General features: G+C 36.8%; 1 protein-coding gene across 7 annotated transcripts in view; it reads left to right on the top strand.

Annotated features, from left to right (window-relative positions):
- The window catches only part of LOC124171836 (serine/arginine repetitive matrix protein 1-like), a 219,521-nt gene that overhangs the window by 65,229 nt on the left and 128,405 nt on the right, over window positions 1–25,887 (top strand). Inside the window, exon 1 of one of the 7 annotated variants that reach the window (XM_046551193.1) lies at window positions 24,396–25,239. The exons of the other annotated variants lie outside the window; for them this stretch is intronic. Within the exon in view, the coding sequence (XP_046407149.1) occupies window positions 25,233–25,239 (7 nt within the window). The 5' untranslated portion in view covers window positions 24,396–25,232. Of the gene's footprint in view, window positions 1–24,395; window positions 25,240–25,887 lie in introns of those variants that run through there. 7 annotated transcript variants of the gene reach the window in all.

Genomic DNA, 25,887 nt, shown 5'->3' with positions numbered 1-25,887 from the left:
AATTTTTCACACTAAATCTATACTGCCGATAGGACTTCTCATTGACAAGTTTCCAGTGATTGGTGATAAAAGAGCCTCAAAGAATTAACCAAGATTCAAGCGCTTTTAACTCAAGTTATGACATGCATTCTGCACCCCGCAACCTTTTTTGCATTGTCTCATTTATACTTGGTTTCAAACCTACTTAGTTCCCAGAAATAGGCGTGAAAGGCAGTTTTTGCATGAAAGAAGGAAAGTGCATAAAAGGCAGGAAGCACCTTGACTGAAACGTCCCCTCCTCCCGTCCCAAGAATAGCGGATACAGTAGGTATATTTTCATTTAAATGGTATAGTACAACTCATCTTCATTTTACTGTGGTCCTTTTGAAAATAATTGCATCATAGTGATGTGAAATTAAATAAATTAGAAGGAAGAATGCGAGTGATGAATATATTCTAAACAATGCATTAGCGATTGATAATTATCCTCAGTAGACACTTTTATTGACGAGTTTCAGGAAAAAGTTTCTCTTTTGCAATTAGTAATCCATGGATTATTAATGAAGACTGAATAAACTATAGTTTTATGAGCTAATAGCAGAGAAACGTTGACAAGAATGACGAGTTATGCTACTTCTATGATTTTTTCATAAAGTGGCTATTCTTTGTCCCAATTATGGCAGAAATGCTCACTTCAGAGTAAACAAAATTCGTTAACCTTTCTTGGATGACCAATGGAGTTCTTTCCCAAGCCGATTCCTTAGGAAATTGGGCTCAGCTTATATCTATGTGGTATTTGGAATATTGGATATCGACTCGTCGGGAGGAGTGGAGGGCAGCGCCCCTAGCGGCGGACTGAGCGAACCAGCTGTAAGATGGAACGGAGAGTGGGTGGGGCTCCCAAGTGGACCGTCCTCTATTGAATCTTGGTGCTGAGCAGACAATGAGTCTCGTATCGGCCGCCCCATCGAAGCACTACCTCACCCAAGGGTCAGCCGCAGTCTCGGTTAAGTGCCTCCTTGTGTCGAGGGAAAATTTTATCTTTTGTCACTCGTGGTAGAATTAGCGCTCGGCTGGAAACTCAAATTTTATTCAATCAGATATAGAGCGCTCAAGAGCGATAGCTCCATCCATCTATCGATCTCGAGGCAGCGGCTTCGTTGCGGTCGTGTTTTTCTTTGGTCGACATCGAGGCGGGTGGTCAATCTGGCGCTTCCATTTTAAGTATTACTCATATTATTATTATTATTATTATTATATTGTACAAGTTACAAGTTGGCTATTTGCCAGGTGGTAACAGTTTATACAAAATAAAAAGAAAAACAAAAATATTGCAAATGAGAAATACATTACCAAAATGAAACTAGATAGTGAATATTTAAAATTCAATGACATTAATTTTCCAATATAAATCCTCTACACCTCTTCTTGAAAATCCTTACGTTGTTAGGGTAGGGCTTAAACGGTTCTGCAGGGAGTCTATTCCATTCCGTAATCGTCCTGTTGAGGTACGAGAATTTATTTACGTTAGTCCTTTGCGGCAATTGCAATATAGCGGCAATATAGCGGCATCCATCGTTTAAGCATTGAATTTTGTTTCATGCCGCATTTAGGCATGTTCTTTTAAAACTTGCGTAATTGCTCAAGGAGGAAAAGCCTTACAGATTTTATGATCGAATAGTCGGTGGGTTTGAAATTAACTCGGAGCACATGTATCCACATTAACGTAAGAACCACGTCGTATTATTAGCAGTATATATTGACGTCATATTTTGGTTGAATTTGACTCAGGTATACCGCGAGCTAACTGATAAAGCTGACACTACCAAAAACTAGCAAATAATGAGTGCCTCTGTGATTTCCATGACATACTTTTAGACATATATTGTAGAGTATGTTTTTTTCCATGCTAATAAGATTTTATTTTGTAAATTTCTTTTGGTTGCTTGACAATTTTATGTTCTGGATATCAGCATCTGAGTAATGCAATTTTTATTTCGCTATCCTTGCCGCTAGCGTATTTTTCCGAAGCCTCATGGTGTTAGCATCTGGAGCTTAAATTCTGCCCCGTAGGAAGAGTTGAAAAGCCTATTCTATTTTATGCATTCTTTGATTTTACGCTCAGCTGTATCTCCTGTGCTCGAGTTTACGGGCCATTGCGTGAACATTTATGGTCTCTAAGAAAAGATCTGTTGGCAGTGTTAACGAGTTAAAGGAGACGCGATGGATCTTTGAACTCCCAGAAGTGCTTCAATAGCCAAAGAAGCTCGTAAAAGCAAAGTAAATTGAAACTTAGGCTATTGAGTTCGGACTCTTTTGTATCCTACGTATTGAGGTTCCAACTCATGAAACATCAAGGATTTTTGCTAAGCCAATGTAGTTTTGAATCATAAATTTCACTCCATTGGATAGAAATCATTAAAAAAAATTTTTTTATAAATTTCTGGAATTCAAAATTCATAAATTTCGATACGGTCGTAATATTAGAATAAATACATTCTTGTTGGTGGCTCATTGCCTGGCATCAATGAAAACAATGTAAAAAAATTTGCTAAATTATTTTATTCAGTCTATCAGTATTTTGGGCTAACGGATACCAACACGTTATTTTTACATAACTTCTTTTCAATAGCATTTTAAATAATATCTTATAAGCCTTGGGTATTGAAGAGGACTCATGAGCCTCATCTTACATTGCCTCTCACTGTTCATGGACAGGGAATATTTGCACTCGTGTTAATTATTTGCACTATTTTTTAGGAGGTACACAATCTGATAGAGACTGTAGAGTTTTTAAAAAGGCCGATTGAAGTTATTCAAATGGAGAAAGGTAGGTGAGAACCTTTTTTTTTGTCTGGAGAGCATAAGAGATCGTAAATCTCGCAGAATGCTTCGCTCCCGTCTCGCTTGTTAAGGTCTTGTTCACGAATGGCGTTGGAATGTACATTCTCATAAACGTGCTGAGGCGCAGTGAAAATAGCATGTTTTAACAAACGTGGTGTGTTGTAACAAATTGTGCCAACGGATGCGAAAAAACTTGAATGCGATTGGTGTAACATCCCATTCTAATTTTTTTCGGGGAAGTTGGAAGGCTCAAATCAGTTTACGAGGGTGTACCTCTTATCAAGTGACGAAGATCAGGCTTAAAGCAGTTTTTTATCCTAGAGTATACGCACACGTTTAAACATATGTGTACTGCGTGGTGCGTAACCTGATGGATAAAGATAATTTAATTAATTTTACTAGTTAATCCTCTATTGCCCCTCGGCGGGCGCATAAAACACTAAATAAGGCAGTAAAAAAATAAGCAGATGGGGCTTACATGGGAAGGTTTGCTCTAATTTTGGATGGAACGCAGCCCATATTTCTCAAGAGTGGAGAGGCACATATATAGACAAACAGCGGGTTGTTTACGACTGTCGTCGTTTACCTGCACGTGGCTTCCTTTTATCTCTGCCATAAAACTCCTCTTACATATTTTTATTTCTTTCCTTAATACCGCATACCTCTGTTTCATATCTTTAATTCTCCATATTTATATGTAATGGAAACTTTTTCTGCAATTGGTTTCAATCTACTTACATTCGTTTTTCTGCTAATATGTTGGTCCCATAAAATAGAATTTAGAGATTTTATAATAATACTACTATTCGTAATTCTGTTGTTGATCTCTTGGTTACTACTTCCGCTGTTATTAAATATCACCATATTATATTATATGAAGTACTTTTCTTAGGTTACTTCATTTGCGATTATTGCGATCAGTGTTATAATGGTTGATCTGGTATTTTATCTCTTCCGATAACCAAATATTCTATCTTAAGTGAGTGTTATATTAAATATAAATTCAAATCTAAGTTTAAAACATAGAAGTATATGCTATCGTTGGATAAGGCCAATTAGGTGCAGCAGACCCATTTCGGATTTTGCTATCTTGATCTTGTCCTTAAGGTATGATCCTTCCTGTTCATATTTGCTTGCGCTATGCTGTAGTATGTATTTTACTACATGAAAGGCCCGAGGGAATATGCAAATGATTTTCTCTAAAAGAAATAAGTTGAAATAATTCTCATTTATATGGATCTACAATATATAGAAATATCATATGAATCGAATCAGTACAGTAGATGAAACTGTGCTGTAAACTATGATAGTAAACGTCTTCATGAATGATGATTAGTTTATTTCACTTCAAAAATCATTAAAATGCCCACATAATATACGTAAATAAAATAAAAAGGTAAAAAAAATCTTCATCAAAATATTAGGGATTTAGAGGGATAAAATATTGGAAGATAAAATAATAATCTCTCTAATAAACAATGACAATAAAAATATTTTCAATAAACATTAAAAAAACGTTGTCATTGGAACGAAAACTTTTATATCAAATGCTTGACTTAAAAATAAGGTGACTGCAGTTCCTCAGATTGTCTACCCATGAGGTAGCGTTTGCCAATAGTAGAAAAATTATTCTTTACTTTTGAATAATATCATTTTTTGTCGTAGTATGGTTTAACTACCTGGTTCCGGCACACAGTGGTATGGGGAGTGGTTTTATCCGGTCAAAGTCAATTCCTGAATTTATTGACGTATTAAAATTATTTTACCTCAATAAGCTGTCTTCACATGTTTATATTGACATATTTGGGTTAAACTGAAAAAATAACATGCATTTAATTTTACTGAATAATTAACGCTAGTGATCAAACGTACCTTTGCCCTAATGGTCGCCCATTTTCAGTGAAACGTAGATAGTTCCCATTATTGTCCTATTGAACTTGTAAACGACTAAATTTCCTTATATGAACACGATTTTGCTTTAAATATTGGTTATTCACATAGAATTAAAAACGGTCAAACACTCTTACATACGCAGCCCATAATCAGGTGCTATTGAACGTTTGAGATTTATTGATTAAATTTTACTATTGGATTTTTAACTATCCATGTATAAGTGTGTAGAATTTCCATTTTGAAAGAAAAGGAGCCTTTTCAATTTTCAGAGATCAATTCTACACAGATTAGAGCAAGATTTCAAAAAGGCACGATGAGAAGCTTGGAATGACTGAGACGACTGTGTAGTAAATTTTTGGAGGACAAATAGGCACAAATATTCTTGGACCTTCAGGAGTAAAGTCATCACAAAATAAATAATTATTCTATTTATTGATTGCTGCGATTCCGTGAAAAATATTTCGTTCGGTAGTGATGCCGATAGTTTCCTCGCAACGGGGTAGAATTTTGTGAATAGACGGTGGCATGAAATATCACGGATACAAGGACATGACTCTTTGGATCTCGCTGGAAAACTAAAAAAAATCATGCATTTTAGAGAATAATGGACAATATTGAGACATTTAGCATCTTTTTATTTATATTTTAATTGCTGCCGATTAATATGATTTTGAGGCGATCATATGAAATTAATTTAAAGATTTATTTCAATGACTACAGTAAAGGTAATTCAAAATTTCCGCAAAGTTTATAGAGAATGAACCCTAGAATTTCTTAAAATCAGACAACATTGTTAAAGCTACTTCATCAGTGACGGAATAGCCAAGAGACAACTTCTGATAACGTTCTCTAGGTAAATGAAATCAATATTTTTGGCTTATTGCTGTTAATCGCAACAAGAGCACAAAATATTCCTAGTGGTAAGCTTCAATGGGAGCTAATTTAAATTCCTGTACTGTCTCAGAAGCTTAGAGGAGCGTTATATTATTATTAGCTAATGTATTACTGTAGAAATCTTAAAGCACTTACATTAGTCAAAGTTATTAGACTGATTGGGTACTAACATCGCATAATAGGTAGCCCATCATAAATATTCTATAATCGAGGGGCTTTTTTGAGACAGAGAATTTTTAGAGATTCTACTCGGTGAAGTTCATAGTTATTTTTTGCTATTTCTACATCCTAGTTATTGAGAGCTTTAGGAATTAATTGACATTTACTCATTCATTCATAATTCTGATCCAGTATCACACAAATATTCTTAATTATGATTAAGTGCTTAGTTGCATCCTTCATCGTCACTAAATTGTAAATAGAAAAGAAATTACGCAGGGTGCACCTTTTGGGTGATAAATATTTCTTCATCGTTTAGGATTCGAAGACGTGACGCATGAAGTGGTATAATATTCGTGTAGTCAATACTTTTCGATTATGGTTTAATACGTCTTTAATTCATCATCATATTCAATAAGGGTGCATAATTTTTATAAATATTGAATTAGTATGAGAAGGGCATTGATCTGGTGGTAACATGAAAATGCAATGAAAGCAATTGAAAACATTATAAGATTCCCTTGAAGCCTACTTCTTTAATCAATTTTTAAAAACACGTAACTTTTTTCGGGAAGGGCTCAAATATTTTGGCCGGCAGATCGTTCTAGTCCCGTATTGTTTTGGTCAAGAAGGAGAACTTCTTTGCATTAAATTAATTAGCAGGTATATTAGGGAAGGCTTCACTATTTTTAGGAGAAAAAATAGCTCCTCTATCCTTGGGACGGGACAATTGATTTATCCGCCATTAAAAGATTTAAAGAAATTTTAAAATTTTCAATTATATTGATTCGCCTATATTTTATTAGCCCACACACACCAAAATCGCCACCTGTGACAATCTCATATTGATGTATGTAATTTGTGCTCCATATTCGTTTCCTTTGAATTTCAGCAGAAGCTCGAGGTTTATTTATACTTCAGAGTAAAGTTTTTCATCGATATGAGGTAAACAGGCTCTTCATCATAGCCATAATTTCTCTGTCAGCAATGGCAAAATTTAAGCGTATCAGTTCATACGAAAAATCTTTAAATCGTTGCCGTTGAAATAATGATTCATAATATGGAATATGCACGGTTTTAACTTTATTTTTTGTCGCAGTAAACACTGCTCGCTAGCATTTATAACTAATTGGAGTACCTTCATCTATTCACGCCCTATAACAGGAATTGATCACTATTCAGTGACATTCAGCAATCCAATGTCCTCAACTCCAACTATTGCGAATAGAGGTTTACCCTTTCCATATGAGCATGGTACTAGCGATGTGGGCTTCAATAATAAACGCTTTAATTTTCGTTCTTATAATTCAGAGCCATAGCATCGGATTGAATCCGATAATCGCCCTTGTTTATTTGTACTCTGAGGGTAGCCTCGCAGATTTTCTTTTACAGCAGATGGGTGCATAATTTAAAAGAAATGATCGCGCACTGAAATGGTTTCATAGTTATTTTTAACGCTTTTTATAAAAACGCTTAGTTTCTTATAATTGGCTCAACGTATGCTCCCACTAACGGCTTAAGTTAAATTTATAAATTTTTCCAACTCCATTTGAGCAAAAATTTTTCTAAAAAATGTAGATGCTGATTTCCGGATTTTTCACCTTGGCTTCTGAGAATTGCATACATATTTCAGCAAGCTGTAGCTTGTAACTCCTGATACAGTCGGTAACTTAATTTTCCTTAGAGTAATCGTTGTTTCATTCAACGAATAATGTGTTTGAAAATGTTATTTTATTTTGAAATATCCATCCTATAAATGAGGCTGCATCTATTCAGAATTTATTATAATGTAAATTTATTATTTCCACGGAAATGTTGTGGAACGGTATTTAAGAAAACAAAAATTAAATTTATTTCCACTTAAGTCATATTTGTATTCATAGTCATATAAATTGCATAAATTTAAGAATATCCATGCCCGTGTATGATTGAGATGAAAAGGACAACACGTGACAACGTAGAAAAAGTGAGGGGAACATTTTCATCAATATTTAATCCTAGGGAAAGTTAACTTCGCCACGAAAGAAGTAAAAACTTTGGGCGGAAGTACTGCATCCAAAGAATGAAAAACTCTTTTACTTTTTACTTATGTATCAAAATGATATAAACCTGGCCAACATTACGTCAGAAATTGCGTTTAAACAAACGGGCGAAGCAGGATTTTTTTAGGTGGAACAACAGAGCAGAATATATAAAATAATTGTATGATCACGGAAGGAAATTTTCTAGCAAAAATGAATATGGCTAAAGAAAGCACCATATACCATAGTGTATTTTCTTAATAATAGTTATACATGGAATACCGTGAGGGCTAAACTGAGCGAATTTGGCTGTGAAGAAATAATCTGATTATAATTTCAGATTTTAAATTTCGTCCACCTACCTCCGCATATATTTTACGCATTGACCTCAAGTTCACGACCTATTTTTGCTAGGGCTGGGATATGCAGAGCAGTTTGGACCTTGAGTTAAGAAGTAGGGGAAATATATGCGCAAAACTTTTGTGACATTGGTGGTAGTATTTGCAAACTTCTAGTGACGTAGCGTAGCCCATACATTCTTGCTTCGTTTTCATAAAACTTTGCTAATTACGTTATGCGTTGAGTACTCATGAGTTTATTTTTTGAATCATACAATTACACGTTTTTCAGTGTGACACAATGAAAAATCTTTTGGTTAATGCATGGTACCGTTCGCCGAAAAATACGAAAATCACCAATTTCCTTTTAAGGCTAATTACACGTTTATTATATTTCCCTCGTATCTTTTGAATGCTCACGTAATAATTTGACCTTGATTCTTTACCAGAAAGTAATTTCTGATACTCATCAGCAAAAATTGCGTGCCATAATCGATGCTGAGCGCGTTGAGCAAGATTGGCGGTAATAATCCTTGGAATACGTTGCACTAATGATAGCAAACACGCTAGCCAATAGGCTATACTCGTACAGGTGGCAATGAATAACGCATATAGGTCGTTCTGAATAACGGTAAGCCCTATTTGCAGCCAATAGAGTTGATGAATGCCCTTTGAGATGCCAGAGCATGAGCAATTTTTTAATCAAAGGAATTATTTCATAATAATTGACAGCGATACCGAATGTATATTGGTGGTGCATATAAGTAGGTCTAGTGTCATTGCCTCGCAAGTTCATGTTTAGCATTTTGTTAGCAACACAGATCGCACCGTTTAATTCATGTTCAGGAAGATATTCATGAAGTCATTGTCTGAAGGAAAGATACCCATAGACTGGGAAATTGCTTACGTTACACCGATATTCAAAAAGGGAACAAGAAAAGACCCAGGAAACCATTTCAGTGACATCGATTATTGGCAAGATTCTCGAACATATCGTTGTCAGCAATATCATTATTTTCCTGAACAGTCGTAACTTCCTACATGACTATAGGCACTATTTCCGGGTATCTAAAAAACACCCTGAGAGCCACCTCTAGGGTGTTTGGCAGAGGAATTGGGCATCTAGGGTGTTTGTACATGCGAAACACAGCTTGCGCTCTTTATTCATGACGTCCCTACGAATGGTGAATCTTAAGGACCAGTTGCCTCATTATTTATAGGTTTTAAGAAAGCTCTCGACACGGTACCTCACAGTTAAATCTCATGCAAATTGTAGCCAATCTGGTTAAACGAAATATTCGTAAGCTAGGCATGCGACTTTATGAGTGATCGTAAGCAAAAAGTAGTTGTTGATGGAACTAGCCCTGATGTGGTTAGAATAGCGTCAGATGTCCTACAAGGAAGCTTAAACAACCCCTTTTCGTTCATTATGTACATAAATGACCTCTGCTCCCGAATCATCAGTAAAATACGTTTATTTGATGGCAACCCTGTCATGTATCGCGAAATTAGTGATCACTCTGACTTTCTATCAACGGATTTAAACAACATTCGTGTATTCTATGTATGTAATTATGCGTTTATATAAGAAAGATAGTTATCCTTGGGTAAATATTTGAAATATCATATTATAATAATGAATGCAATCGGTAAGATAAGAAATAACTGAATGCAAAAGAAATAAATTTACTTCTCATGTATGTTAGCACCAGACCTGTGCAAAAAGTGTAAGATAACCATAACTATTCAATAAGGGGTACCTATATATTCCATAATTATTTAATTGTTTTTCTAATGTAATATATTTGAATGTAAGTTGAATAAATTTATATTATTATATTATTATTACATTCATGTGTGAAACCAAGTGTGGTGACTAGAACTTGATCTGAGAAAATTCACGGCGTTAGATTTCTCGTGTAGGTCGTCCAACTATCCCCATTCATATGTTGTGGATGGCGTGAACAAACGCGATAGATGAAGTGAAGTATATAGGAGTTACGATAGTTAAAAACCTATCGTGGGGAACACCCATAAGAAATATTTGCGGCAGAGCCCTGAAGAAGCTAAGGATTCGGATATGTCGCCCGTATTGTAGGAAGACTTTCTGTTGTTTGTGACCTCCAACACAGAATATGCAGTGAGCATTTGGAATCCGACGCAGAGTGACTAAATCCGTTAGCATAATAAAATACAAAGGAAAGCAATGCGATTCGTCAAAAACTGCTACGGGTGAACAGAAAGCGTAATGCAGATGCTAAGCGAAAGAAGCTGGGAGCCGTGAAAGAGTCGAAGGTTGCGCGATAGGCTTAGATTGCTTGAAAAATTGAGAATAGATATAGTTAAGAGTGACACTGGGAACATCATATTAAAACCTAACTATGTTTCCAGGTCCGACAGAAACGATAAATTAAGAGAGATATTTTTATGAACGGATATATATGGGAATTCGTTTTCCCCAAAAAATAAAGGACTTTAATAAATGTTAGGTACAACGAGACGGAACAGCATTAGAGCATTACCTTTTTATTTGTTATCAGCTGGTTGACTAACACCCCCGTCACAGGCCTATTGAGTCAGCTTGCGGGATAGTATGCAAATATAGATGATGTTTACCTCAATTGTCAGAACTCATTTTTCTTAGGGCTGTTCCTCTATTTATTCCCATCCTGCCTACCCTTTTTTACGCTGAACGGAAATTTGGAAACGCTGATGTGATTTGATTGCAATTGACGCATGTATCCCATCTCACCCATTAAGTGACGATGAAAGATAGTGTATCCCCTTGTCTATAAATTAGGTGCATTTCGTGAAAACGTTGAGTGAAAGGCCTGGGTAGGGCAATGGAATGATTCAATCTACGCCAAGAGATAATTTTCTTGAGTGTAAGCAACGAAATTACGTGGAAAATGCAGCGTGTGCTTCACTTCGTCTTTGAAGAACTTGTACCGAACGTGTTTAAAAGGAAAAAAAAGCTTCTCGTGTAACAAGAAATGAATTTACCTTCAGTGCGAAGAATGCCTTTGCTGTTCCCAACGAAGCAAATGAGAATACTTGAATACCAATGAAATTTTTTCATTGAAGTACTTTTTCCCGTCTTATTCCAGTCATCCTAAAAACACTTCAATGGCAATCTTAATTTTCAAGAAATTTTTGATCAGACATTTAACAGTCCAATTTTTTAAAATCATCAATTGTATTTTTTCCACTGAATCCATGGGACAGAGGTCAAAGGAACAACGCGCGACAACTTTGAAACCTATTACTCTCTCAAAACCAAGACCATTGCATGTATGTTAGTAAATATATTTAACAAAAAAAGTGTTATTCGGTGAAACTCCTTAATAATGAGAGTATTCGGTCAAGATTCCATGCTTGATTTAAATGGACTACCTAGGTTTCGGCATATCACGTTATCTTCAGGCATGTGATTCCGAAACCTTGTAGTTGGTAAAAATTTAATACGGAAAGTTTAACACGTACTTTATATTCTTCCATTAAAAGTGTTATCCCGCTTTAAGTTTAAGTGGGACCTTCAGATAATTTAAAAAGTCTAAATGGACTGGAAATATTTTTATCGTGGTCACTGGAAAAATATTGCGACGAACGCAATCACTGATTTGCACTGCAATGATGCGTATAGAATGTGGCTATTATTATAGCTCTATTAAAGCTTTATAAACTCTTCTCCCTGTCTTATCCCTTCGCTTGTATCGGCTTATATTTTAGCAACGAAATCTTTTACAATGGTGAGAGATATTGAGCATTTCCATAAGTACTTTTACGACACTCTTCTCTCTCTTAGTCACTGTGACCGTGTCGAGTTGTTCTTCAAAGCTGCATGGCTGATTAGTTGGGTTAGGCTTTTCGTTCACTTTTTGAAAAAGCAATAAACAATGAATTGCAGTGAATTTTTCTCGGGTTTCACACCGGGTCAGGTCCTCCATTTCTCCTTCCAACGCTTCGATTAACTACTCGCTCATCGTCTTCAGGGATTCAGGAATCCAATGATTGGATTCCTGAATCCCTGAAGACGATGAGCGAGTAGTTCATCGAAACGTTGGAAGGAGAAATGGAGGACCTGACCCGGTGTGAAACCCGAGAAAACTTTATTGCAATTGTTCGCAGGGAAAAAACCAAAAATTATAAACAATGAATTGTTCATACCAATTTATACCTTGTGGTTCTTCGGGAAAAGATTTAGTTTTAAGAGGTTTCAAAGTGAATTTGGAAGCTTCACTTTAAAACCTCCTAAAATATATTTCTCTGGCCTCTCAAAATATTAAACCTCTAATAATGAATGCAAAATACTCCAAAGGTGTTCTTTATTCCCTTTTAATGTTCAGCTTTCACAAATTTTGAATATGGAGTTGAAAACTGATCTATTTCGAAAGAAAAATTTATAAATACCCAACTTAACCTTAAGAAATTGCTGGCGAAAATTAAATAAACTTGTTTATACAATGATAAATGAATGTCTTAATTAGAAACTGTCATAAGTAAGTTATTCATGTGTTGCCATGTACGTTTACCGCGTTTTATATTGTGTAACAGGGTCAACAAGTTATTTTGTATTACACATATTTGTTCTTCAGTTGAGTTTTATTTCTTTCCGTAATTATTCTACTATAGAAGCAAATTACCTTCATGGTCTCAATCGTGCCTGACAGATTTTTAAATGCCTGAAAGCCAAAGGACATCGACTATGCACAAAATGGAAATTTGACTTCCGTGAAGCGAAGGGTAATCTTATATTTACTTCTCAATTTTTTTAACTGCCTATCCTGGCCATTAACCTTCGTTACTCTAATCGTGACCACATTACATTGTCGTTAGAATGAAATAGTATGCTCCACATAGGTGATCTGTCAACTTCTATTTTTTAAGAATACGCATCACTCATGCTCAACCAGCACGGTTTTCTGATATAATTTTAAACTGACGCATGTATCTCGAAGTTGTAAGGGTACCTAGAAAATGAATTTCCAAAATTCAAATGTCTAAAATATGAAAATATTTTACCTTAATACTTTCCATGAGGTTAAACTGCCATACTTCAGGTGCCTGTTTATAATTTTTTTAATAGGGCCCACTCAATGAACTCTGAAAATTTGAAGGTAATGGCATGAGTTTTAAACAAGCACCTACTACGTCTGTGGTTTTTTCGATCCTGCCGTGTGAACGGAGGTAAAATTCACATAAATTGCCACGAGATAAAATTCCCCTGGACCGGGAATCGAATCACGAGTATTTGTCAAATATCAAGTACCATGAGCCTCCATACAATTACCACTCAGAAACTTGGTAGCGTAGTGGTCTACCCATTGGCCCGGAAATCCAAAAGTCCGTGTTTAGTTTCCCGGTGCGGCGGAATTTTTTCTCATGTGAAGTTGTGAAGTAATACGTCTGGAATCAGACCGGTATATTGGGAGTGAATGATTCCTCTTGACAGATTCACACATAAAACGATTGAAAGTTGCTGGTACATCTTATAAAATGATATTAGTTTTAAAATCCTTCAAAATTCGTCTGTGCGGAAGTGCACCGATGCAACGAGTATGCGGCAAAGAGGTCTGCTTCTGACGCGCGCCATCCGGGTGGGTGCAGGAGGCGCGGCACAGCGGCTACCTTGGGTGACACTCGTTTGAGAGGTGCGGTACCTCACGACCCCCCGTCCTCCTCTGGCGCTGTAGATTGCGGCAGTCGCTCGATGCACACGGCCCGTTGGGGCTATATTTAGAGGCTGAAAACGATGAAAGGCCTCGAGGTATCATCATTAGTCATCAAATCTGGGATTGGTCTCATCTACCTCTGCATAGTTCCCTGAGAACTGCTTCAATAGGTCTATGGCAAGGGATTATGGAAAACCACCCGTTTACCGGGAAGAGAAATGTAATTGGGCGTTGCCAGTCTTTTGAATATGGCCTAATTTTTATCAAATTCATTCATTATCGGCGAAAAAAAACGAATTCCTGTAAACCCATCTGTTCGCCTAAGTACCCCTACTGATTTATAGTTGCTGTAGCACATTGAAAAATGGTGCGGATCTAAGATTTTGTCCTCCATGTCACCTTGAAAGATATCTGTCCTATATTGTTCATGCAGTTGAAGCCTATCCCGTTGTTTCTATCGGCATTCAACATATTCTGTGCCAAACCTATGCAACGCTCTCAGTTACTTCATGATAATTTCGTATGAGACGAGCCCCTTTTCATTGTATTTATTGAAGCAGCTCGTCACTACATCTTCGCATTAAGATACATTTTTATTTTTACAGTATCCTCGTTTAAATTTATTCACCACTCGTTCCATCTAGCTCATTTTAAAGCTTCCTTTTACGTTCTTTCATTTAATTTGGATTTCGGCTATTGTCTGTATCAGATAATCCTCTAAAATGATGTGCCCGATATAGTTGTCCCATCTTCTTCGTAAGGTTTTCAAATACGTTAATTTTTTCTTGAACTCCTTATACCTTAATCTTTCTCTCATTTCACACAGTCCATTCTATCATCATCAATTTTTTTAACACCACATATCAAATACTTCCAATCTCGACGTATCTAATGTTATAATCTCCCATTCCGTACTATTATAAAGAAGCATTCTCCAATTACAATTCCGATTTAATTTTTCCCAATTCGATGGATTTAACAATGATGGTAATCTCAGCACCGATTTTACATAGTTAGGATTGATTGCTACTTTATTGTTTCCTAAGTTTTCTTTCTAAATCAAGAATATCCTTGCCGAGTAGCCAGAAGGTTCAAAAATGCCTTAAAAATGAGCATGAAACTACTTAGAAAGTACGAGGTGGAGTACACATTTCTCGAAAGAAAACATGTTACATTAAAAAAAGAGAAATTACTAGAGGAGGTTACAATAATTGTGATGGGAAAAATACCCCAAAACTGGGTATCAAATTATGGACCTTTGCCTTCCATACGTTAACATCCTTTATCGATCAAAAGGACCTGTTATCGTAAGTATTGGTAAATTCCGTGGTGATATAAGGAACGTGGTTAGCGTAATGGCCTGCGCAGACGCCAGGATATGTTATGGCTCGTTGCTCGACCGTGGGGAATTTTTTCCATAGAATTGCATGTGCATTTTACCGCCGTTCAGGAGGCAGGGTTAAAATATTCCACACCTTCAGGTGGTTTAAGTTAATAGGTATAGCATCTGTTGGGGATATGAATCTCCTAGTTGAGTGCTGCTATAGCTCTAAATTATTCCATCCCTTAGTTACCTCGTTAATTCGTATAATACGCTGTTCCAGATTTAAAGTAACTTAATCGTCAGTTCTATTAAAACTAAAGTATAAATAAAACTCCTTTAAAATTTATTTAATGTTCAATCTTTGAAAAACGAAAAGCAGGTATTGTTTTTGAAAACACAAATTACTCGAGACATAGTTACGTATGATATGTGTAGTTATGTAGCTTTACCTAAGCCCAATCATCCCTGTAAGTCAGAATAAGATTTTGCGTTTGGAACCACATTACAGGGTAAAATGGTCAAAAATGTAAAATTTTACTTGCAGTTACCAAAGGAAACAGCTTTTTATGATTTATGTGCCAAATTTCATAAACATTGCACGTATTTTAATATCTAAAATTAGTCACACCATTAATGTCGCAGTCTGTGTTATAAATAATAATGCCTTTTCGATCAAATACCCAGCTTTTTCATTAGCAATTCGTTTTAGCTCCATGTAGTTATCAATCTGTAATCCTTATCTCAATGTCTTCCAAGTACTTCTTCTTAGGCCACCCTTCTCCTCTATTTCTCAGCAATTTCCCTTTCAAGGAGGGTTTTGCTGAAAGTATTTTGTCTGATAACATAAACAAAGAATTTTAAGCTTCCATCATCTTTCATTCATCCTTTCTTCTTCAATATTCTGTCTTCATCCATTTCTCTAAATAGTCACTTTGACCTCCATATTGCAATGTAAATCATTTTGAAAATGGTTGTCTGAAATACATACCATTGGGTTTGCTGATTGAGACGATTTTTCACGCCACAAATTTCCATTTTTCTTGTAAAATTCCGTTATTCACTTTCACTAAGCATCTGAAGTTGTGATTGATTACTTCTCCGGGGAAGAAGGGGTTTTAAAAATCGCCGTAATTTATAATGTATCATAGTAAATGCATTAAAAGTTAAGCAGTGGTGGCTACATCATTATACCTCCCGTTCGAAGTTCGCTATTCCTCAAACTCAAATGTCGGGGATTTTATTTTAGGATCCTTCGAATTAATTTTTAATTTTCGATTATTGTTAGTATTTCGTTTGATAGATGGTGTAGACTGCTGCAGGATGAAAATGTATCTGAAAAAATATATTATTTAATCAAATCTAAGGAAAGAAAATAAATCCTAATAGAATGTTCGCGAGGTACAAGGACGAGGATACCAGGTACGAGAAAAAGAAGCAATGTAAAAAATAATGGGGGTTGGACTCCGCAAACGAGTAGATTTAACCTGGTATACCTGAAATAACAGGGGGATAAAAATAAAATAAAAAATTAAAAAACAGACTTTTTCAAGAAGAGTATAAAATGCCCTAAAAAGTAAAAAAGATAACTTTTCTTCATTCGGAGAGTAAAGCAAGGGTATTGATTAGGTTTATTAGAAATAAGTGTTGAAGATATTTATTGCTGAGTAAGGATTGGCTCGTAATATTTATATTTAAACCTAATCAGTACCCAGGCTTCGTTCTCCGAGTCTTAAAGGGTTAAATTAATTACTTTTTAGTGCATTTCATACTGCTTAGTGAATTATTTTAATAATTTTATTTTTATTCTATACTTTTTATTGGTGAATCATGTAATCGATTTAGCCTGAGCTTCTAAAGAAATTTCTGCCAAAAATTAAACCAACGACTTCTGTTGAGAAATTTAAAAACTATATTTCCATATAAACATATATTTAATTAATTAGAGAACAACCGAACAGCATATCTAATGTCGGCTTATTGAATATGGTATTTTCATCAGAGGCAAGCACGTTTACAAAGTTTCAAGCTGATCCGGCAATGAGAAGTGGATTAAAAATCAAATGCAAGATTCCATCGATGAAACAGACGAGTCACGTTGAGAAAAAGCGTTTAAAAAGGAAGAGAAAGGAGGAGTAAGTTGTAATTGATTCAATTGTTCCTGATAGGAGAGGCTGGTGAAAATGGAGATGACAGCTGTAAGACACAGGCAGGACCTATAAAGTGAGAGAACGGTATATGAGGCCTCCTTTAGCAAGACTCATATGATCCATGTTAACAGAATTTTCGGGAAACCGTCTCGATATGTTCCTCTATACATAGTCTAACATGAAAGGTTAAGTTTGAAACTAATAACACGACAAGAAATAAGATAAACTACTCGCGGTCAAATGGAGGAGGCCTATGCTTCTCCTTCAATGAAGATACAGAAATCCTATCTTTGCAGTCAATGAACACAGGATTTTCTTTTAGTAACACATTCAAAAATACCATACATCTAGAGCAAAAGGCCTTTCTAGGTGCTCGCTTGTTTTCATCAAGCTCTGATATAGCTAGGGACTGCGGATGACAAATCTCAGCGGTTTTAGGGGAAAATAAATGTGTCTGAAAGGCTTGCTACCTTTCAGTTCGCCCTGGTCTTACAACGGTACAGATTCCCTCTGCGACAAATATTGAAGCCTCGCTGCACCGTTTTACCCTCCTCAAAACATATGCGAATGCTGAAGTGATGAGGGTGAATCACATGATTCATGAGTTTCAACCATACGTTTCGACCAAATTATACTATCCCGAATCGAATAAAATTTTCCTCAGCATTAAATTCGTTGAAAATCATTAACAGTAAGCGTAATTTGTAATGCATAAGATGAAAAGCTTAAAGTTAGAGTTATATAGTTTAAACTTTAAATGCCTCATAAAAGGTGAAGTGTAGCTAATAGTCTCGATTATGAATTCCTTCCTTCGTCTCAGAAAAGTGTGCCGTATCGCATATTAAAAATAAAAAGCAAACAATGAGTTTTATATCATTTTTCGGTGTAGTATACATCCTCGTTTTTTATTCCGAACTAATTTGATTGGCGGTTTTTATTAGCGTTCATTATTATATGTTCTCCCGATAATATACACGTAAGAATTTCCTTCGTTTTGATGCTTACATTATTAACGATTATCATTCTACTTATTGGTGCAAACTCCGATATTGTGGTCGCCGTTGTTTCAAGAGCTCGCACGTAGTAGTTGTAATATAAAATAACGCATAAAATCTCTTAGATTGGTTTGTTGATTGACTTTTTTAAATTTAACTTTGGAAAGTAGATTACTGACACATGAACAAAAACACTGACATTTTAAGACTAACGTTGCCGTTAATGTCTGAACAAGATTTTCTAGCGTAAAGGCCTCGAATTTAGTACAAAATGCTCACCCTGTGCTTAAAATCAAGGGTAAGGCGGCTTGCTGTCGTCTTCTGTTTTCTTAATGGCTAGCAGACGCAGGTGACGGTTTGAGGGGCGGTGAACGGGAGTGCTTTTAGCGGCAACGTGGCCGCCAACTAGACATCCCTTCACTTCAGCAGCATCCATTTTGGTTGATTCAAAAGGATACAACCAGAGCATTAACGAGGCTTTGACTTTCTGAATTGATGCCCGCGACATGAAATGAAACACGACCCAAAAATGACGTAGGACTTCGGACCTATTCCCCTCCGACATTACCCTGAGTTACCAGGTTTGGCATTGATCGATCGTTGAGTGTGAAAAAATGGTTAAACAGTAAAATGTCTGCATTCTTAATTTCTTGAAAATAGACTTATTGATGAATGATCACATAAAAAGACTCAGACGATACTTTTAGCGCGACTTGTGCTAACATGATGAATGAAAACATGATCAAAACATATCTTGGTAAAAACTTTCGCGGCTCATGATGATTAAAAAGTGACAAAAGGGTGTGTGCCACTTGCCATCGACTTTTGCCCCGACGTTTTGTGACCGACTGCTGGACAATTCTTCAAGGGAAAGGTGGTGTTTTTTTGGCAATGCTGACTTTTTATTTGTTTCATTTCAAGAAATAGTAGAGCGCCAAACACCCCCGCCATTCCCTTGAAGAAGCGAACAACAGTCGGTCACGAAACGTCAAAACGGCAATATCCGATATACCGCGTTACCTACACTAGTACGTCACTTTTTAATTATGATCTATTCGTAGTATTCCCCGAATTTTTTCTATTCTACCAGTTTCAACGACAATTGCTCTGCATCTATTCGGGGAATAATGAGGAGAATATTTAATGCAACTGCAGAAGATAGAGTGGACGATGAATAATGAGCGTAGGGTGTTTGAAGGAAGGTAGACCGGTAGCAATGCTCTTTGAGGTATTGGTAATACGAGGAGATATTATAATTTGAAACTATCATGGAAAACCAAGGACATACTTTTAAAATATAAATTACAGTTCAAAGAGTGATTTGATTTCGTTATTATACACTTTATAGAAGCCATTATCTCTGTTCAGTACTTTTTCATAATATTGACACCCTGCCTGATTAATGATTTTTATTTGAAATTTATACGGAATATATCACGGGTCTATTAGATTGCATGCCTAGTTCCTTTATCGAATCTCGCTTAGTTGGATCACAAAAGCTCTGTGCATGCACCAAAGCAGTATATGAGATAAAACTGGTTTCTATAATAAGAGACTTTTTTCCTTTATATTTCTTCCATTATTCGAAAAAAATACGATTATGATGTGTAGGTCTTCCACAGGAGACAGAGTAGTAACAGAGAGCAGGAAGCAGGGTAACTCTATTACGACATTAGTCCAAGAAATTATTTGGGTCCTGGAGATTCATGATCATGCCTTTGTACATTGCCATGAAACCGTCAATCGTTTTGAGTTTCTTTTTATGATATTATTTAAATTTGTAGAGAAACTAATCGTAAGAACACATAATTAACTCATAATTACGATGGAGGTATGTATTTAATCGTCAATAGTTGTCCTTTCCAGGCAGGGCTAGGTTGGTTGCATGCAGACTAGGCACATCTAGAATCACGGGTTTGATTCCCGTCTCATTGAATTATGCAGCGCTAATCTTAAGTGAGGCTATTAAGAAGTTCCTAGACTTTTGGCCAGAGTGAATGTGCAATGTAAAAAAATAAGAAATTTAAGTTTACGAAAAGTTCTGCGCGTCTTATTAGCATGTTTTTATGTGTATTACCGTTGGAAAATTATCTCTTTTCATTGTATTTTGAGCTGCAATTCAGCAAATTAGTGAAAACCTAGCGCAGGGTAGGAACAATTTAGATGAATCCATGCATAAGTAGAAGAGATTAATGCATTTGGTACTGCGAAAAGATAGGATAAGGGAATAATGGGCCTAAAGGCTTCGTAGATGTCATTGTAGAGAACGATGAAGGAGAAAACCGAGTGACGTAAAACTGGGTTGAGCATTTATAATATTTACTCAGATGTTTAACTAGATGCCGTAATCCTTTTCGCCCAGAAAACATTCTGCTTACGATATTGAACATATTTACGTATGTTGTCTTTGGTAATTCAGTGAAATATATTGTTGATACACCAACTTTTTTCCTAAGAATGGCCCGTAGCTATATCATCACACCGGGAAACGAGATCAGAATCTAATGTTGTTCAACTCCTAAGATTGATCGCAATTCTAGGATAAATGTTCAAAAAAGAATATTTTTGTACGGAGAAAAGATAAAATAATCTATACAATGGCATTTCATGTTAACTTTTACGATACTTGCATATAATTTATGAACAGTAGACGTCCATATTGAATCTCCGTTTCGCACCCGTCTCTGTCCGTCTGTGGGATTATTTCCACCGCCTTAAAAATGAACTAATACATAGGCTAACATAGCGAGCTTCAACACAATGTTTGTGAAAATTCGATAGCAAAATAACCGCAGGTTATCTCATAGTCTCATATGCTCAGAATGGTAGGATATAGCCATATTCCTACGGTGCGTGGAAATGGGTTAATATTCCAGCTAAAGGAAAGGTTGGTCGAAGGATCGAAATCAAAAATTCGAAATCAAGTTTGCCCGAAATTAAGTTTGCACCACATTGGATCAACATTCCTCAAATCCATGGAATCACTTTTTAATTCGATAAACAGGCAAGTATGTGCGTTAAAAGCCGCTGATTGAGTTGGGATCAAGTTACCATTCATAATTCATCTGCTTTAACGGGGCTGAGACCTATCTCGTCGCTGGAACTATCCCAGCTTAAAATAAAGGGTAGGCAGCGCTGAGGAGGGGAGCGTTCGCTCGCGAATTCCCTTGTGAGTGAATAATGGGAAACCCAAATTGTTGCCTCCGAATTACGTGCTGAATTTATTCTCTTTTTATTGGGTGGTGTCCGTGTCTTTTAAATTAATTCATTGCGTTTCTCCTACCTTACTGGAGGCTTTCTCGTAGTAACATGAGGTTTAACTGATGTTATCAGAGTAGATTGATCAGTTTTGGACGATTGAGAACGGTTTGCATCTTGAAATTATCGGTCTCCAAGGTTCACTAAGCCCCCAAACATTTTCGCAGTTTATTACCGGAAACTAGGGGGCGAAAAAATGCACGACGATTTTTATCGAGAAAAATTAGCGGGCTTCTCTAAATTAACGAATAAATTTCAACTCTGCATCTCTTATGTAACATTTCGGTCCTGCTGGGTGGATTTGAAACGATCCACATAACTGCCATGTGTGCCTTTGGCGCAGGTCTGAGGTTCTCTACTAGTTGTGGCTTTTTGGAAGTCCTTTCTCCCTCGCGTTGTCATTACTATTGTATGGACCGCAGGGGCCTTACATATAATACAATGAGCCTTAGTACAATTTCTATGGTATATCATTCACCTGGTAGCGTAGGGATCTGCGTAAAGGCCCGGAAAGCTTTAGATCCGTGGTTTGACTCCCGGTCGAGGGAAACCTATTCATAAGGCAATACACGTGAAGCGCATCTCTTACCTACGACAAACGTTTTTTATGCAGCACATATACGAGGTATTTTTGCGGATTTGGAAATTTCAAGAGATATATGGGGTGACAATGACTCTGGTAGTATGGTAATATCCCTTCCATGTTCCTTTCAGGGCAGTATTATTGTTTTAACTCAATATACGTTAGAGAACGTGGTCGGTTCGTTTTTACTACCCATTCAACACAAGCAGGGGCATTCGAATTCGGTTGTATGAAAAGAAACCCTCTTAAAGATAGCTTTTCTTAACTGGGAAAATAATTGGCTCAAGGTGGCGAAGAAAAATAGACAGGTATTTAGCTCAAATGATGCATCGGGCTTTTTTTATAGTTTTTCCGCTCCAGGTGGACTCCAGGACGGGCGACACTATAGTGCCAGAAAATGAATGGGGAAGAGCTGTGATACCTTCAAAGTAAATGATTGGTGCACTTTCATACTGATGATCTAAACAGCGTGTTTACCGAATGTGGGCATTGATATTGCTTAACATATTATCTCGATGCTTCGAATGGAAAATGATTTTCCGCTGCCATACCTTCTGGAGGCGAGAAGAAGTTGCTATATGTGGTGCTGCTAATTGTCTGAGTAAATGCAAAGTTAAATCGCGTCTGAGAGAGCCCAGCACTAAAGTCAATCCGTCCCAGAGCGACCGAGGAAATGAGGTATTCATTGTTTTGTTTTTTTGTTTAATTTCAAATTTAGTGTCGGGTGCTAGTGTTCATAAATTTTCAGTAATTCCCGGTAATCTTTCACTTTTCACTGCGTATAAATATTTCAAATATTCCATTCCCAATCATTGCTTTCGATTTTGCCCATACGCTAATGTTTACACTTCCTTGACGAATAACTAAATGAGTGCTACACCGAAAAAATAATCGAAGTTAAAAAATTGAAAATTTATTGCCAATGTCAGAGTACCCTCATTCATTTTCACAATAAGCATTTTGATTCGTGATGTTGAACTGAGTGCATCGTAATGTAGATACATAAATGAAACTAAAATATCTATTTTCTCAAAAAGAGTTTTTGAGGAAATTTTTACCAGTACAAGAAAGATGAAGGCCCACAAATAATGATGTGTTGAATTTTGTAACCTAGGATATAATTACTATTTCGTCCAATCAGAGTTAAAATCAAAATTCAAATTATGATGGACGATTTTGGTAGTTTTTAGGCAAAATAGCATTAATATTAAGCATAAAACTTTTCTTTGCCCGAAACATTCTTTTCATAAATAATGCAACAAGCTATAAGGAGCAAAAATTTTTTATGATTACATGTTTTAAATAGTTTTTAATTGAACGAAATAATTGTTGTTTTTATAGCAAATATTGAAAATTCATGAGTGTCTAGAATATGAATTTAATAAGTTCAGGCAATCGTAGGTTCGAACTAATATAAATTTCTCAAGTACATTATTTATTTTATTTTTTTCTTTATTGAATATCACCTTCGTACCGCAAGTATAGAATACTGGAAGTAAGCGTACATCTGAGAGAGAATTGATTTGTAAGTAAAACAGTTATAAATAGCAAAATCGGTAGCAAAGGCTACCATTTAAAACTTTCAGATACTGTTTACTTGTCATCCTAAAGAACTTGGTGCATTCACTCGCGATAAAGAATGGTAAACTTGCTCGTTAAAGCAACTACCGCTCTGGCAACCGTCATTAGCTCCACTAACCAAGTCTAGTCCACTAAGAGCCTTGTTCGAGCGGAAGTTACGTTTCCGACGTCCGTCCCAGTCGTGAATGGCCGTGCCTCGCCACATTGCTTATTGTCTCACATCGCGAGACTCGTACACACGTTGGGATTCATTGGCTTTGCTCGGCACCCATTCCTCGTTGAACGAATGGAATGCGATTGTAGTTTTCCGTTGCGTAAGCCCGCTCCCCCCGGCCCCTCGCCAACGAAATCGCTCGCGCTCCACATTGCAGCCGGCGAGACGAGGGCGGTTCGGGTAGGTTCGGGTATCTTCGGCTCCGCTCGGCTCCCCTCGGCCCTCCTCGGCCCCCTCGTTTCCCCTCGGCTCGGTCCACGGTTGGCATGAGCGGCAGTTGCGGCGAGGCGGGCCAGCGGGCAGGGCGTACGGCGTCCAGGTGAGTGTCGGCGGAGGGCGGGCATCGATCGCGGGGCGGCGGCTGCGATCACCCCAATCAATCCGTCGGGGCATGATTGGCGACGGGCCGCTCGTGCGGAGGGCGCAGAAGACGTCCGGGGCGTGTGTGGAAACGTCGCCAGTGTTGTGGTATCTCTTAGAGTGCAATCCTTTTACCTTTCTGTCTACGAACGCCTTCGTTTTATGCGGGCCGCTATCATTTTTCCTTTTTATTGGATGATCTGTCATAACCTCACTCCCCTTGATACCTCCGAAAATGTTTTCATATTGTCTGAGGTATTTTGGAAACCCATGCTTCAAATATTCTGAGCAAAAAAAACTCTTCTTGAGTGAAGTGTTGGACTCTTGCCACTCAAGACCGGCCTCATGAATCGAAATTACTGTCCAAATTGTGCGATAAATCGGCTTCGTGAAAGCCATCTTGATTCCGAATCCGTGACGAGTTAACGCGGCGTGGAAAATGCAGTATCCAGTCATGGATAACCATATGCTTGGGGTAAATGATCACCGATTCAAGCTTACGATCAATTGAATTAGAGTCATCATTGCGGGTAGCCGTCACGTACTGTGAAACCTTTAATCAAACTATTCTGCGAATACGGTGGGGTGTTTATTTGTCATTTTTATTTTTCTGAGGTAACGAGAGTGATATGTAACCATGTCAATTCTGGTGATCATAGTGTTTACATATATTGTGTGGTCGGATTCATGAATGAAACATTGTAGAGAATACAATGAACTTTCCTCCGAGGCTATATTCACCCCACGAAATATTCTCTGATGTTGTCTAAATTTAATCGAAAGAAGCCATCAACCCAAGTTTAATCGTCTTAACGAATTTTAATATGCGTGTTTAGGGCGAGGTCATGCACCGTATCGGGGTCTCATAGAATACATGTACCAAATGAGTGCCCGAATTAAGAGGAGAGGAACGTGAGCCCAGTTATAGGTCGCCTGCGAAACGTGAGGTCACGTCCGGGCACCATCCGAAATGCATCGTGAGTAAAATTTTACTTATGCCCAATCAAGCTTAATCATATTATTGTAAGCAACGAGTTTTGATAATGAACCAATAAGGAAATCAAATTTTAATCCCATTGAGTAAAGTATATCGAAATTTTAATTGTGTCTTCTTGACGATTTAACTCTTTTAAACGAATGGAAAAACTAAGTAAAAAAATGGATTTTCAATGCTTGTTTATTCTTCCACGTTCAAAGAACATTTTCATTGCTTTGTTAGACAATATTGAGCTCACAAATTCCAGTGGAAAAAGTTGGGTATTGTTTGAATTACTGAACCCAGAGCAGAACTAAGTTTTTCTGAACATTACTGAGTATTATGCTCGAGAAATTCATAGCTCTCTGTTTCGCTTATTTATTCTTTTTTGCTGAAAGCTGGTTGGCTTTTCTCTCTAATAGTGTTTTAATTTTAACGGCTTGAATAGCTTAAAATGTTTATTTTCTGTGCCATACTGTAAAAATAGAACTTTTTATTTATTTTTTACTGTTGTACTTGAAAATAAAAATTAATATGTTTTGTGATAGCATGTTTTGCACGAAGTCACTTTCTCTCATGCTTTTGGAGCATTGTAAGGGATATTTCATATGAAATCAAAACTATAGCATGAATTTTTCATTTGTTATGA

Source organism: Ischnura elegans, chromosome X (assembly GCF_921293095.1).
Source record: "Ischnura elegans chromosome X, ioIscEleg1.1, whole genome shotgun sequence".
NCBI classification, from domain to species: domain Eukaryota; kingdom Metazoa; phylum Arthropoda; class Insecta; order Odonata; family Coenagrionidae; genus Ischnura; species Ischnura elegans.
This window is presented reverse-complemented; position numbering and strand designations above follow the sequence as displayed.